The following is a 17,029-nucleotide window of genomic DNA, read 5'->3' on the forward strand; positions in this document are numbered from 1 at the left end:
AAAAAATAGAAAAAAAAAATATTAAAAAAAAAAAAAAAAAAAATACAAACATTAGAAAAATTTTTTGAAAAACAAAACAAAACAAAAACAAAACAAAACAAAACAAAACCAACCTGTCATTTATTGAGTATACTATTTTACATATGTTATTCTATTTTTTGAGAGAGAGTAAGCGAGTGGAGGAGAGGGACATATAGAAAGAGAATTTCAAGCAGGCCCCATACCCAACTCAAAACCCCACTTGGGGCTCAATATCCCAACTGCTAGATTATGACCTGAGCAGAAATCAAGAGTCTGATGCTTAAATGACTGAGCCACCCAGGTGCCCCTACATATATTATTTTAAATGTCATATAAGTCTGTGCCTAGGTAATTACTGCATATTTATATATACTATATATGTGTGTGTATATATATATATATGTTACTATATATTACAAATGAGAAATTGGAGGTTTAAAAGTGAGATGCTGGAAAGGGTATGGATTTTTGCACACTGATGGTTTGAATCCTGGCTTTATGACCTTTTAGGTAAGTGATCTAGGGCGGCTGTAGGTATAGGTTTGTTTATCTGTACTATAGTGAGGAGGGTACTTGCCTCACAGGTCTGAGCCCAGCTGTTTACCTGACATAGAGTGGGTGTCTGCTAGTTTGCTATGTCCATATTCTGAGAACTTCTACTAGGTCATGTAGGATAAATAGTGTCACAGAGTCCACTAGCAATTAATTAGTAGTCCATCAACTTCATTAATTCAGAGTATGCTCGCCAGGAATTAGAGATACCTCAACCTAAGTTTTAGCTAAAATTTACCTTTACATATCTTTGGGGGAGGGGGATTTCCTAATCAATAATATTAGTATATGTGCTGCTGAAGCGAGCACTCCTAATCAATAATATTGTGGGAAGGAGGGGCGCCTGGGTGGCTTAGTCGGTTAAGCGTCCGACTTTCGCTAAGGTCATGATCTCGCGGTTCGTGGGTTCGAGCCCCGCGTCGGGCTCTGTGCTAAGAGTCTGTGACTCCCTCTCTCTCTGACCCTCCCCTGCTCACGCTGTCTCTCTCTCTCTCCTAGAAATAAATAAAAAACATTAAAAAATATATATATTGTGGGAAGGAGATCATATCTATTCAGCTTAAGAGAACAACTTTTGGGGAGATCTTTTACATGCATATTAGGAAGTTTGTTTACAAATCATTCTTCAAAACAAACTCAATTTGTTCATCTGAAAACCGTGCGTTCATTCATTCCACAAATAGTATTGAGCACCTACTCTGTCCCATGCAGTGTTTTAGGCACTTGGGATATGTCAAAGAATAAAACAAATATTCCTGCCCTTGTTTACCTTCTAGTTGGGGCAGACAGGTGAAAAACAAATAAATTTGCAAGTTCTATGCAATATTGGAAGTAGTTAAGTGCTAGTGAGAAAAAGAAACAAAGTAGGAGGGTACAGGAGGGGATTGCAACTTTAAATAGGCTTGTCATCATTTTAAAGGTGATATTTTGAGGGGCGCCTGGGTGGCTCAGTCGGTTAAGCATCTGACTCTTGGTTTCAGTTAAGGTCACGATCTCATGATTTGAACCCCACAGCAGGCTCTACGCTGACAATGCAAAGCCTGCTTGGGATTCTCTCTTTCCCTCTCTCTCTCTGCCCCTCCTCCCCATCTCATGCTGTCTCTGTCTCTCTCAATATAAAGAAATAGACTTTAAAAAAAAGGGAGGGGGGATATCTTGAGCCAAGATTTGAAGGAGGCGAGGAAGCTGTTCAGGTGGCCGCCTGGGAAAACAGCAAATGCCAAGGCCCTTGGGCAGGAGTTTGGCTGGCCTGCTGGAGGCATAGCAAGGAGGCCAGTGTGGCTGGAGTACAATGAATGAGTATTTTATTTTGTTTATCTAACAAACACTTAATGAGCCCTTATTAGTAGCAGTATGTTAAGCACTTAAAAAATATTAACTAAGGGCGCCTGGATGGCTCAGTCGGTTGAGTATCCAACTTTGGCTCAGATCATGATCTCACAGTTCGTGGGTTCGAGTCCCGCATTGGGCTCTGTGCTTACAGCTAGCTCAGAGCCTGGAGCCTGCTTCAGCTTCTGTGTCTCCTTCTCTCTTTGCCCCTCCCACTCACGATCTCTCTCACTCTATCTCTTAAAAATAAATAAGTGTAAAAATTAAAAAAAATAATTTTTTTTTTAAATTAACTAAACCAGGGGCACTTGGGTGCTCAGTCAGTTGAGTACCCAACTTAGGCTCAGGTCATGAGCTCCACTGGTTTGGTTCGTGAGTTTGAACCCTGCATCAGGCTCTCTGCTGTCAGCCTGGAGCCTGCTTTGGATCCTGTCTCCCTCTCTCTGCCCATCCCCCACTCGTGTGTGTCTGTATGCTCTGCTTGCTCTCTCTCTCTCAAAAATAAACATTAAAAAAAGTAACTAATCTTCCCAACAACTATGTGAAGTGAATACTGTTTTTCCCTTTTCCAGATGAGGAAACTAAAGCACAAGAAGGCTAAAAAAAAAATGCCTCCAAATGATGTAACTGTCAAGCGATGGAGCTGAGAGTGGACCTCAGTAGTCTGTATCTAGAGATTTGCACCAAAGGATGTAGTAGTGCCTTTTAGAGGTAAGAGATGAGGTCTGGTAACTGGGGACTAGATCCCATAGGTCTTTAGAAGCCATTGGTAAGGATTTGGGTTTTTGTTCTGAGTGATATGAATTTTGAACAGAAGAGTGATAGGTGTTTGTTGTTTCAGAATTTCCAAATCATGTACATGTTTTAAGTATGCATTACTCTTGGTATTTAATATGCTTAATGTAAATTCAAAAGAATTCCAATTTATGGGAAAAGAGAAAATTTGATATGTGTAATCCAGAGGTGATATCCCATCAAATACCATTTGTGTAAAGAGCAGTCTCTTCTGTTCTAAAGTCTTCCAAGAGCTTCTTTATTGCTAGAACCTAGCAACACTTAAATATTTGGCATCAAGGCACAGTTTTGACCAATAAACTCTATTCTCCTATGTTGAAGGGGAAAAAATAGAGGCAAATAGACTATTTAAGATATGTCCTATCTATGTACCAAAAATGAGGGGTTGTAATGCTACTTTCTTGGGGCTGAATGTGTCAGCACCCTGTAGGAGACCACCCACCTGCACTGGGGTGCCATGACCTCAAGTGTTGCATGACCCAGAGGCAGCTGCCCTTTAATTACAGAGAGTAATTAAAGGACTTAGGTGCAAGCCACTCATGCTGCTCCAGGGCACGTAGGACCAACATTGGCAGAGTCAGTCTAGAGAAGAGAAAGCACTGGGAAGATTATAGTCATCCAGAAATATTAATGATCACAATTGCCACAGTTTATTTAGCACTTACTGTATGCCCAGCATTGCGCCAAATGCTTTAGAAGCACGAGTTCTGTAGTATCATCATCCCCAGTGATGGATGAAGAAACTAAGGCTTAAAGAGATTAAGTAAATTGCTCAAGATCATATACAGCTGCAACTTAAGCATGGCTCTGCCTATCTCCAGTGCCCATGTTCCTACTCCTTTATTCTATGCTGTCTGGGAATAGAATTCTGCATGGTTATTTCTTCTATAACCCTCAAAATAACGTCTTTATGGAGGAAGTTCCAGTTCTGAATTTCCAACTGCCTTTTTGGGTTTTTTTTGTTTGTTTGTATTGTTTTATTTTAATGTTGATTCATTTTTGAGAGAGAGAGAGCATGAGCAGGGGAGGGACAGAGGGAGAGAGGAAGACACAGAATCTGTAGCAGGTTCCAGGCTCTGAGCTGTCAGCACAGAGCCCGACGTGGGGCTTGAAGAGCCCAGCATGGGGCTTGAACTCACCAGTGGTGAGGTCATGACTTGAGATAAAGTCGGACGCTTAACTGACTGAGCCACCCAGGCACCCCCCCTCCACAACTGCCTTTTGGACATAACTGCAACTTTTAGCCTTCACCTTCCTTCTAATGTTGAGTATACCAGATGCATCATATGTGTCTCGTCATTCTCCTGTCATCATTTTGTTGCTTATTCTGTCTCTGCCACTGCTGCAACTGACTTGCTTTGTTTGGGCTCAGGTAGGCCCCCAACCTAAGGCCACTTTCCCAGCCTGGTCCCTACCTTGACTGCCACTGAGTGACCACGCTCGCCAGCTTCACACCATGAATTTCTGGCTTCTGTCTCTGCTCCCCAACCAGGATTAAAGGCCATGCTGTAGAATATGTGGCTTGCTGAGAGACTAACACAGGGAACATATTATATCACTAGGAGTATAAGGAAAGTTACTCCTGCTGTGGTAAATCTTGATCAATGAGAATTAGGACATGGGAGGGAATGACAAAGATGCATTCCTTTTCCTTTCTCCCTCCCAGGAACTTACCTGAGCGTGTCTCCAGCACATAGCATCTGGAGGTATTCTGCATGAACATGCAGGCATACCTCCTGTCTCTGCAGATTGTTCAAACATCGTCTTGCACTGTTTCCCATCTTTCTCTGTCTTTCTTCCCTTTTCCTCTCACTCTTGCTGCCCTGGGATTGCATCTCCTAAATAAAACATTAACATTATTTCTTGGTTGGGGTTCTGTTTTATTTTATTTTTTAAAGTTTATTTTTAATGTTTATTCATTTTTTTGAGAGAGAGAGAGACAAAGAACAGTAGGGGAGGGGCAGAAAGAGAGGGAAACACAGAACCTGAAGCAGGCTTCAGACTCCATGTTGTCAGCACAGAGCCTGACACGGGGCTCAAAATTAGGGACCGTGAGACCATGATCTGAGCTGAAGTCAGACTTTTAACCAACTGAGCCACCCAGGCGCCCCTTGAGTTCTATTTTCTATAAAACACAGGCTAAGATTTTCAGGCTCAGTTTCTCTAAATGAGACCACAACCTCCTAAACTCTTTTGGCTCAAAGCCAAGAGGCCAAGAGTACATTCTAGAAGATGATCATAGCTGATAATAATTTTGTCAGTATTACCACTATAATTGATAGAATTTGTGTATTGCCTACAAAAAGGTGCAGTTTATCTGGAAGAAAATAAAAATAATTAAAAGGATCCTTGGTGGTAAAAAGACTGAACCAATAGTTCAAAACTGGGCTTAATCCTAAACTGGGCAACAGAGGCTCCTTTGGGTTTTGATAACCCCTGAAAGCAACAGAATACCTGCCACATCGACAACCCCCTCAGCATTTCTAATAGACAGGAAACCAAATTGTTTACCAACTTACTCTGCCATCCCAAACAAAACCATTTGTCCTAGGAGCAGGCATCTAACCTAGGGCAATAAACCTATGATGATGTGACGGGTTGCCAGGAAAGCTCTGCCCAATAGTCTGTACTTGATGGTGAGCAGCCAAACCAGTCAGGTCCTTTGGGAGAGTTGACTATGAAATACAGAGAGGGAGTCAGCAGTTAGCAACGGGCAGAAACTAAAAGATACACAGAAGGAAGGAAGAAAACTGCAGTCACGTGGCAGCAGAAACCATGAGGCAATAAAAGCTGTGAGACAGAGAAAAGAATAGAAAGTCCTTAGTAGCAAGGGCAGCAAAAGCAGAGTCCCAATAATGAATAATTAGAGTACAGAGCAACAGATAATTTACTCTAGAAGAAGCCACAAGATAACCCAGCTGCTATGGCTGTAGTGTGTGCTGAATTACCTTCCAGTTCCCACTGGTCATTACTTAAACTTAGATTGAGGCAACCTGAGCCTGTCTGTTCTGTGAATTTAATTTTTGCCTCTCTGTATCTATATCCAGCAAGATCGTGGCAGGAAACTGAAGGTACACTCAGCTGGGGTTTTGAAAATAATTTGATGAAGACACTACTTACAAGGAAGTAGGCAGGGTTGGGGAACTTAAGAGGAATACTGAAGTACCCAAGGACTAGCAAGAGTGGAAACCGAGGGCTAAAGAGACAAGGGAAGCATGAGGTTCTCCAAGTGGCTCAGGCAGTTAAGCATCCAACTCTTAATCTCAGCTCAGGTCTTGATCTTACGGTCATTAGTTCATGCCCCACATTGGGCTCCATGCTGGATGTGGAGCCTACTTGGAGAGAGAGAGAGAGGGAGAGGGAGAGGAAGAGGGAGAGAGAGAGAAGGGTAGCTAATCAGTGTTATAGGAGTCCAGAAGTCTGTGAAGGGACATAGCTGCTGCCAGACCATGGTGCTAAAGCAGGGAGGAAAGAAGAAGAAATACCTCGACCCCTTTCCCTCCCTACTCTCTGATACCTGCTGATGCCTCCCATTGGCCAAACCCAACAGTGGGCCAGTGCACAGTGGAGTCGAGATCATATCATCACAGTAACAGCTTCATGGGGCACAGAGCAGGGCAGAGAATGATAGGGGGCTATTGTGGACTAACTAGTGGCCCGTTCAAAAAATATGTTCATGTGCTGATCCCCAGAACCTGAGCATATTATATGGTATAAGATGTGATTAAATTTAGGATCCTGAGGGGCGCCTGGGTGGCTCAGTTGGTTAAGGATCCAACTTCTTCTCAGGTCATGATCTCACGGTTCATGGGTTTGAGCCCCGCATCAGTCTCTGTGCTGACAGCTAGCTCAAAGCCTGGAGCCTGCTTCGGATTCTGTGTCTCCCTCTGTCTCTGACCCTCCCCTGCTCATGCTGTCTGTCTCAGAAATAAATAAAACATAAAAAAATAAAATTAAAAAAAATTAGGATCCTGAGGGGCACCTGGGTGGCTCAGTCGGTTAAGCATCCAACTTCAGCTTAGGTCATGATCTCACCATTCATGAATTCGAGCCCCATGTCAGACTCTGTGCTGACAGCTCAGAGCCTGGAACCTGCTTCAGATTCTGTGTGTGTGCCTCTCACTGCCTCTCACTTGCTCACACTCTGTCTCTATCTCTCAAAAATAAGTAAAACATTTTTTAAAAGCTTAAAAATTTATGATCCTGAGAGACGGAACTTATCCTAGATTGCTTGGATGGGCCCTAAATGCAATCATGGATAACCTAAAAAAAGAGAAGTAGTGGGAGTTTTGAGAAAGAAGAGGAGTTAACAATGTGACCACAAGATCAGAAATTGGAGTGACATGACCGCAAGCCAAGGAAAGCCCGGAGCCATCAGAAGCTTGGAAGAAGTGAGGGGCACACTTTACCTGGAGACTAGGGAGGGAACCTAGCCAAAACCTTGATTTTTGTCTTCCTGGCCTCAAGAGCTATGAGAAAATAAACTTCTGTTGTTTTAAGCCACTCAGTTTGTCGTAATTTGTTATGGCAGTTACAGTGTGGTAGATCCCCTCCCTAAGGAACATGATAAAAACCTCAAGAAAAGGGAAGGCAACCTAGCTATGTGCACGTACGTGACCTTCCTCATGACCCTATAACATAGACCACCCAATCAGACTGTATGTCTGTATGTTACCATGTATGGGAGACAAAGAAGTAGAAATCATATAAAAAGCTACACCCTGCTTCATTCAGGGCTCAGTCTTGAGGGTACGAACCCACTGAGCCCATGCCGGCGTGAATAAAGTTGCTTCCTGGAAAGGAAAGCCTCGGTGTCATGACTCTCTGTGCATATCTTGGTCCCATTACATTTCTTGGGGTTTGCATCCACGAGGTGGAGATGATGTTTTACTTCCCTTGTTGCCAGGGTGCAAACCTCAGGGCACCAGTAGAGATGACCATACCTGGCACCAGGGGACTGCTTGATCTGTAGGAGACTAGCCCCTCCTGGTGCACTGGGGCAAGGACCCCAGATGCACAAAGGAACCAGGTGAGGCCCAGGAACAGGGAGCACTGCCCATCAGACTGGTTAGAATGAGGGTTCTTTTTGGTATACCTCCCTTTAAGAGGCAAAAGGGGAGCCTGATCACCTGGAGTTGCCTGAGTAGTTCTGCAAGGAACAAAACCACAACTCCAAGGTGCTGGGCCCTGAGGGGTTGGAAATTGCTGTGAGACAGTGTGTGATTGAGATGGACAGGGGAAAGGTTCTAGCCTGACCAAGGGGCCAAAGCAAATGTTGGGTTTCGATCCAAGGTTCCGTGGTAACCTCATATGGCATAAAGTGGCTTGAGATTTCCTCAGGAGTCTGATCCAGGTCAGGGAATGATACTGAACCCGCCAATGCTAAGAAGCACCTGAAATATCTCCAAGAGGAAAGCAGCCAGAAACGGACGAAGCAAGTATATGTCTTTGCCAAATTATCCCCTCCTTTCCCCCTTTTCCCTCTCCTGTGCATGAAAGTTGTCCATTACAGGGAGAAAGTTTGGAAAGCAGAGTAAACTGACTCCCCTAGAGTGTATGTTGAGGAATTTCAAAAAGGAATATTCAAGAGATTATTGTGTGATATTAACTCCTGAAAAGCTCTGGACATTCTGTGAAATTGATTGGCCATTGTTTGGGGTGGACTGGCCCTCCAATAAGGAACTAGTTGGCCTGAGTGTTCAAGGTCATTGGGGGGACCCAGGCCACCCTGACCAATTTCCTTACATTGACTGTTGGCAAGACCTGGTCCTTTCCCGGCTGGCTTGGCCAAAAATCTGTATTGAAGAGAACTATAAAGTTATGATGGCTCATGTCACGGCTTCCTCCAAATGTCAGCCAAAAACTGAAAAACCCATACTGTGGGGAAAGCCTGAGGAAACCCTGCTGCCACATGCCCCACTGTACCTCTCACTGCCACCTGCACCTCTAGCCGCCTGGGCTATTGGAACCCCATCAGAGCCTGCCCCTGGTCCCATAGCCCTTGCCACCTCTAGCACCACTGACCTCTCCGGATGTGACCAGCTCGCCTGGACCACCAGTCCTAACCTCATACACTCTTCCCAGAAGACAATTGGAAGATCAGGCCAATGGACACAGTCCCTCCTGCAGCAACACTGGGGAGCCCTACAGATGCCACTGAGAGAAACTAGGGAGCTGTCTATTATGATCAGGAAGGCCAGATCCCAGGAGACCAGTGTGTTTCTGTGTACCAACCCTTTGCCACTATGAACCTCCCAAATTGCAAGCACCATACTCCTTCCGATACAGAGAAGCCCCAGGCTGTGATTGAACTAATCATAATGCAGTCCATAATCCAAACCCAGAAGCCTACCTTGAAGACTGCCACCAACTTCTCCTGACCCCCTTTGACATGGAGGAGCATCGCTGAATTACCCAGGTGGCCCTCAAATGGTTAGAGGAGAAAGCCCGAGCTGGACGCTAGACACCCAGGCTTATGCTTGGGCTCACTTCCCTGGGGAGGACCCCAAATGGGACCCAAATGACTCAAGTGTAGATGGAGGACTCGCAAGGACTGAACGGTATCAAGAAACCCTTCTAAGTGGCATGAAGGAAGGGGGAAAAAGACCATAAATATGAGCAAAACATCAGACCCAAGGACCCAAGGATAGCCCAAGCCAGTTTTATGAAACTATGTGAGGCATTTTGTCTCTACACCCCTTTTGATCCAGAAGTGCCAGTTAACCAGTGGATGGTCAATGCGGCTTTCATAGGTAAGGCCTAAGGGGACATCCAGTGCAAGCTGCAAAAGCTAAAGGGTTTCACCAGCATGAATGCCAGTCTGTTGCTGGAAGTAGCAACTAAGATATTTGTCAACAGTGACCAAGCAGCTTGGAGGGAAGAAGGCTGGAAGTTGCAGAAAAAGGCAGATTGGTTAGTGCTACCTTGGTGAAGCAGTCAAAATACTCCAAGAAAGATAATTCTCAGCATGGCCCCAAGCAGAAAGAAAGAAGCCATGTGGTCCAGGACTGGTACCAACCAGCATCATGGCCACATGGAGTCCCCAAAGATGATTTTGTGGGGCTTACCACCATGAAGTACTCTGAGGAGGACCAGGACAGACCGGGCTCTATTTTGTTAGGCCCCTCCCAAGAGTCTATGGTCCAGATGAATGTGAGGGTCCAACCCATCGACTTCATGGTGGATACTGGCACAGAATACTCAATGGTGACCAAATCCATGGGCCCCCTCTCACAGAGATAAGCCACCATTGTGGGAGCCACAGGCAATCAGAAATATCGTCCCATCCTGTTACCTTGGTGATACATTTTAGGCAGCCATGAAGTCATCCATGAATCCCTGTACCTCCCTGACTACCCTGTGGCTTTAATGGGCCATGACCTATTGGAAAAGCTGCAGGCTCACATAACTTTCAAGTCTCAGGGACAAGCTGCCCTGACCCTACAAAAACCAGAAGCAAAGATTATGACTTACAATTCCCCAAGGAGAAGAGTGATGCCTCTACAGCCTTATGGAGGATCCACAACAGGGACCTGAGCTGCTCTTCAGAGTACTGGGGTTGTGAGCTGAGGACAACCCACCAGGACTGACCCAAAACATACCTCCAGTAATTGTAGAACTAAAGCCAGGGAGAGAGCCTATCCACCAAAAACAATATTTCATACCTTGTAAGGCACAAAATGGGGATACAGAAGCACTTGGCAAGACTTCTAAAATATGGGATCCTTTGACCCTCTCAGTCATCTTGGAACACGCCCTTCCTACCTGTCCAGAAGCTGGGCATCAATGACTGTCACTAGTTTAAGACCTGCACACAGTAAACCAGGCTGCCATTACCCTGCACCCGGTTGTCTCAACCCCATACGCTCTCTTGGATCTTATCCCCACCAAAGCTGCCCTCTTCACATGCCTAGACCTCAGAGATGACTTCTTCTGCATCTGCCTGGCCCCAAAGAGCCAATCAATCTTTGCCTTCCAGTGGGAGAATCCTGAAAATGGTCACAAGGGCCAGTTGACTTGGACCAGATTGCCTCAGGAGTTCAAAAACTTCCCAACTATTTTTGGCACTGTATTAACTCCACCTAAGAGCCTTCCCAGCAGATCAACATGGCTGTGTCTTGCTTCAGCATGTAGATGACTTACTGCTGCCTGGAAGGTCTTGGAGGATTGCATGGAAGGAATTCGGCAGCTCCTTGGTCTTCTATGGGAAACTGGCTATAAGGTCTCAAGGAAAAAGGCCCAAATCTGTCAAAAGAAATTCAAGTACCTTGGTTTTCACCTCTCCCAGGGCAGTGCCAACTCAACCCAGAGAGGAAGCAGGCCATTTGTTTGATCCTGGTCCCATCAACCTGACATCAGGTTCAGTAATTTCTCAGGGATGCATATTTCTGTTGGTCTGGGAACCTAACTTTTCAGTCCTGGTGAAACCCCTCTATGAAGCTACAAAGTGGGGAGGGCAGGAGCCCCTGATGTGGGACTCTATACAGCAGAAGGCCTTTGAGGAAATAAAGCGAGCCCTCACTAATGTGCCTGGTTTGGGGCTCCCAGACATGACCAAGCCTTTCTTCCTGTAAGTCCATGAGTGCACTGGTATTGTGGTGGGAGTCCTAACCCAGATGTTGGGGGTCATGGCATCGCCCAAGCATCTGTTGTATCTCTCTCCAAACAGCTTGATTCTTGCCCAAGGCTGGCCGCCCTACCTACAAGCAGAGCACTTGCAGTCATAGCCCTCTGAGTGTCTGAGGCTGACAAGTTAACTATGGGACAAGAATTGACAGTCTGAGTATCACAGTTAGTATTGACATTGACATTAATGGAATGCAAGGGATAATACTGGCTAACCAAGGCCAGGATGGTCAGATATCAGGCAATGCTATGTGAGAACCGGCACATTGACCTGGAAGTAGTGAGAACCCTAAATCCTGCAACCCTACTGCCTGTTGGGCCAAACCAGCCAGATCACGACTGTATTGAAGTCATGGATAAGGTATTCTACACCCGACCAGACTTAAAGGACTGGCCCTTCAAGGACCCTAAGGCTGAATATTTCACTGACAGTAGCAGTTTTGTGAAAGAGGCAGAGTACCTTGCAGTTTACTCCATGGTGACCCCGAATTCTATCATTGAGGCTAAACCCTTGCCAAAGGGGACTTCGACACAGAAGGCAGAGCTCATTGTGCTAACCTGAGCCCCCCAACTGGGGGCAGAGATATGTGTTAATATATACATAGACTCTAAGTATGCCTTCACCTCCCTCCGTGTACATGGGGCTTTATATTAAGAGAAGGGTCTAATAAACTCAGGAGGAAAAGACATAAAGTATGGTAAGGAAATCCTTGACCTCTTAGATACTGTGTGGGCCCCTAAAAGAGTGACAGTCATGCATTGTGGGGGACATGAAAGGGGAGACACCATGGCTACACAGAGAAACCATAAGGCAGACTGAGAAGCAAAGCTTACAGCCTCTAAAGGAACAGCAGAATCAGCGGCTTTAACCAACACACTGTCCATGGGCAGAAGGGGACCGTAATTACTCACAACATGAGTACCTGGTTTAAGACTGAAAATGGGAGCTACCTCCCAGATAGATGGTAGAAATTTGAAGACGGCCAAGTAGCAATTCCTGAGGTCCTGGCTCCAGCTTTTGTCAAGCAGTTCCAGCAGGAAACCCATACCGGCTGGCCAGCTCTTGAGACTATGTTGAGCTGACATTTCTACATCCCTTAGCTCTCCAGCATAGACTGAGCAGTATGTGAGCAATGTGAAACGTGCCTGGAATAACCGACGTCAGGAACCAAAGGCTGCCTCTTGGGTGCAGAGTGTTAGGGGAGCCCCATTTGAAAATATGATGGTGGACTTCACTGAGCTTCCCTGGATCACAGGCTGTAAATATCTGTTGGTCTTTGTGTTCACTTTCTCAGGCTGGGTGGAAGCCTTCCCTGTTTACACAGACAAGGCACATGAAGTGGCCCAACTTCTTCTAAAAGAAATCATTTCTCAATTTGGGATCCCTATCACTATGGTATCAGATAACTGGCCAGCATTTGTGGCTACGGTGGTGCAGCTGGTGGCAAAGGGGTTAAAGATCACCTGGAAGCTACACATGGCATACTGACCCCAGAGCTCCAGGAATGTGGAATGAATGAACCAAACCCTGAAGCTGCAATTAAGTAAACTCTGCCAGAAAACCCACTGACACTTGAACCAGGTGTTGCCAACTGCCTTGGTAAGATTCAGGTGTGTCCCACTAAGAAAATGGAGTTCTCTCCTTATGAAATCCTTTATGCCCCCCCCCCCCATCAAGGGCATAAGTGGGGATCTAAATGAGATAGGCAGTCTAACTCTAAGGCAACAGTTGTGGGCCTTTGGCTCTACCCTAACCACCTTACACCACTGCATGAGGGAATGATTACCTGTGAGTCTGATCACACTCACCTCTTTAAACAAGGAGATGCTATATGGGTGAAGGAATGGAATGTCCAACCTCTAGAACCCCTCTGGAGAGGCCCATTCACTGTCATTTTCTTACCCCTACTGCAATAAAGGTGACCAAGGTGAGTCCCTGGATTCACTACACCAGAGTAAAGCTAGCATTTTGAAACTGGGAGTGCATTCCTGATCCATCAACACCATGCAAGCTGACCATACGGAAGAAGCAATCTGCAACCCCAGACACTCTGGGAGACGGCAGCCCTGCTTTAGTCACTCCGGAAGCTTACTAATCTATGCACAGCAGAAGCTGGAGGAATCGATGGTTCAGTGAAACAAATAGACTGTCCTTATTTTCTATATCTGTTTCCTTACTGTGATGCACCATCACCCCTTGTTTCTCGCTGTTATTGTGATTCTTGCTCTACCTTTTGCCATAGGATTGGCAGAGGCTGCCCCAGCCAGCTGAGAGTGAGAGGTTTCTTTTAGCACTCATCTTCCTTTTGTGGACAGGATGCTTCCTTGGTATTGGTTGCTTCTAATCTGGACCTCTTCAGTAGACCTAGATTTCTCATCATGTGACCCATGTAGTCACATAACCAGGTCAGGCCAGGGAGTCACTTGGACCTTATTATACCATACCCACTTCTGCCAAGGAGAAATCCTGGGGACCTGCAGACAAAATAAGTCCACCTATTCTATCTGCCAACAGGGGAGTCAATGCACTTATTTTGACCTGCACTACTCCCCAACTGAGGAATGGTTGGAGGTCTGACACTCTCAGGATTGGGGGGAGGGTGGGGGAATTAATCAGCCAAACCCAGGTTACTAATCTCCACCTTCCAGTTATCGGTACTTTTTTTTTTTTTAATTTTTAATGTTTATTTTTGAGATAGAGACACAGAGTACCGGCAGGGGAGGGGCAGAGAGAGAGGGAGGCACAGAATCCGAAGCAGGCTCCAGGCTCCGAGCTGTCAGTGCAGAGTCTGATGCAGGGCCCGAACTCACCAACAGTGAGATCATGACCTGGGCTGAAGTCAGATGCATAACTGACTGAGCTACCCAGGTGCCCCTGGTATCGGTACTTCTTGACATGTGTGCAGCTATTAACAGAAACCCTTTCTGGATTTAAAATTGTGGAGGTCTACCATGGGAACAAGAATACAGGCTCAATGACAAGTATATGTGTGAACAGGCCTTGCCACAATCCATGTGTTACGGCGACCGCTGGGTTTACTGCCTCTATTAGAGCTGTGTCTTGTGGGCCACTTGGAAAGGCAAAGATAAGGTGGCACTCCTCTAAAAGGGGGCTGCAACCTCCAGCTGTAAATTAGGAGGCTGTAACCCCATTAATTTTACTATCTTTAAAAAAAATCTTTAATGTTTATTTTTATTTTTGAGAGAGAGAGTAGGGGAGGGGCAGAGAGAGAGGGAGACATAGAATCTGAAGCAGGCTCCAGGCTCTGAGCAGTCAGCACAGAGCCTGATGTGGAGCTTGAACACACAAGCTGTGAGATCATGACCTGAGCCAAAGTCAGATGCCTAACTGAGCCACCCAGGTGCCCCGTATTTTACTATCTTTAANCAAGAACACTGTTGTACTTAATGAGGATTGCTGTCTCACTCAAAGCCTCAACTCATGAAGTCTTTCATTCCTTTTATGAGGAAATTGAAAGTAGCCCTCCCCACATCTCCATCACAATAAGAAACCTGTTCCTTGCTTTGGCAGAAACTATAGCCCAGACTTTAAGAGTCTACACCATAGCCTAGACTCTAAAGATCTCTTATTGCTAGCCTAAGTGTCCATCAACAGATGAATGGATCAAGAAGATGTGGTTTATCTATACCATGGAATACTACATGGCAATGAGAAAGAATGAAATCTGGCCATGTGTAGCAACATGGATGGACCTTGAGGGTGTTATGCTGAGCGAAATAAGTCAGGCAGAGAAGGACAAATATCATATGTTTGCACGTATAGGAGGATTAGGAGGAACTTGACGGAGGAACAAGGGGGAGAAGAAGGGCGGAAATGGTGGGGGAAAGGGAGAGAGACAAACCATGAGAGAGTCTCGAATGCTGACAAAAACTGAGGACTGATGGATGTGGGGGGGAGGGGGGATGGGCATGGAGGAGGACACTTGTGGGGATGAGCACTGAGTGTTATGTGGAAACTAATTTGACAATAAACTATTTGTAAAAAAAAAAAATAAAAAAATAAAGATCTCTTATTGCTATGTATGCAGGGGAACCAACATGGGGGAATCAATGGCCATGGGAGCTAGAGAATTAGATATGCACAAACCTTATAATGGAACAGAATACCCCAGTCCTACTACCAGGGCTTGGCTCCTCAAAACCTCAATTATTGGGAAGAACTGCCTTGCCCAATGGGGAAGAAAGTTCACCATCCCTTTTGGAAGCTTAACATGCGTAGGCCAAAGATTTTAAAACTCGACCACCTGAGAAACCCAATGGTGGAGGTCCCTAGATTCCCTTGAGCCAGATCCCCACCCCTTGTCTAACTTCTCTCATCTCCGAGAAGCCTGAGACAACGTTGATGCAGCCATCAAATGGCAGGCCCCAGGTGGATTATACTGGATATGTGGAAGGTCAGCCTACACAGTACTTCCCCCAGGCTGCTCAGGGTCATGTGTGCTGGGAACTATCCATCCATCTTTCTTCCTGCTCCCACTTGCCAGGGGGGAACATTTGGGAGTCCAAGTGTATGGAGACAGGGAGACTCAAAGGAAACAACATGCCCTACAGATTGGCAATTGGAAAGACGATGAATGGCTTCCCAAGCATATAATCTAATATTATGGCCCTGCCATCCGGGCAAAGGCTGGGTCCTGGGGCTACCGCACTCCCATTTACATGCTAAACCCCATAATCAGACTACAAGCAGTTGTAGAAATTATAACCAATGAAACTGCCAGAGCTCTTAACTTACTAGCCAAGCAGCAAACCCAAATGAGCAATGCCGTCTCTCAAAATCGCTTGGCCTTCTGGGGGAGGAGTTTGTGGAAAGTTTAACCTGAGCAACTGCTGCCTACAGATACATGATGAAAGAAAAGTCATAGAAGAGATCACACATCGAATGAGAAAGGTTGCTCATGTCCCAGTCCAGACCTGGAAAGGTTGGGACTCCAGTGAGTTATCTAGAGAAGGGTTTTCAATTCTTGGGAGATTCAAAACCCTCATAAGAATTATCCTCTTGATTTTGGGAGCTTTCTTAATCTTACCTTGCCCAGCTCCTCTGGTTATACGGTCTGTCTTCCAGCCTCATTGAGGCAATGGTCAAAAGGAAAATGGCCACACATGCGATGATGTTAGGGAAATATAAACCTCTAAGTCAAGATGATGCTCCTTGACCCCAAATTGCGGGGGGGGGGGGGTTCGAGCATCAAAGGATGGAATGTGGTAGAGCCCCTCCCTAAGGAATGTGATGAAAACCTCAAGACAAGGGAAGGCATCCTAGGTATGTGTGTATATGTGACATTCATTGGGACTCTGTAACATAGACCACCCAATCAGACTGTATGTCTGTATGTTACTGTGTATGGGAGACAAAGAAGTAGAAATTGTATAAAAGACTATACCCTGCTTCATTCAGGGCTCAGACTTTAGGGTATGAACCTACTGAGCCTGTGCCAGCATAAATAAAGTTATTCCCTGCAAAGAAAAGCTACGGTGTCATGACCCTGTGGGAACCCTGTTACAAGAGGTGACTAATATAGGGGCTAAATGGAGAATAACCGGCACAAATCTATTAATCTCAAATGCTATGTTGACCACAATGATATCCCTGATTACCATGGCTGGAAATTACTTTGCCTACTTTTCTGTATTCCTTTTGGTACTAATTTTTGGACCGCTCATATAATTTAAATTGCCCCAAAGT

General features: G+C 45.5%; 1 protein-coding gene and 1 long non-coding RNA gene across 2 annotated transcripts in view; one reads left to right on the forward strand and one right to left on the reverse strand.

The window, feature by feature from the left end:
* LOC144237034 (uncharacterized) overlaps nucleotides 1–4,556 on the forward strand; it is a 27,487-nt gene extending 22,931 nt beyond the window's left edge. Inside the window, exons 2-3 of the long non-coding RNA XR_013336739.1 lie at nucleotides 2,475–2,613; nucleotides 4,364–4,556. This is a non-coding gene — a long non-coding RNA (uncharacterized LOC144237034). The remainder of the gene's footprint in view (nucleotides 1–2,474; nucleotides 2,614–4,363) is intronic.
* MKLN1 (muskelin 1) overlaps nucleotides 1–17,029 on the reverse strand; it is a 331,507-nt gene that overhangs the window by 204,215 nt on the left and 110,263 nt on the right. The window contains exon 2 of the mRNA XM_077770721.1: nucleotides 4,372–4,535. Within this exon, the coding sequence (XP_077626847.1) occupies nucleotides 4,372–4,535 (164 nt within the window). The remainder of the gene's footprint in view (nucleotides 1–4,371; nucleotides 4,536–17,029) is intronic.

This window comes from Crocuta crocuta, unplaced genomic scaffold (genome assembly GCF_008692635.1).
Source record: "Crocuta crocuta isolate KB4526 unplaced genomic scaffold, BGI_CrCroc_1.0 scaffold266, whole genome shotgun sequence".
Classification (NCBI taxonomy): domain Eukaryota; kingdom Metazoa; phylum Chordata; class Mammalia; order Carnivora; family Hyaenidae; genus Crocuta; species Crocuta crocuta.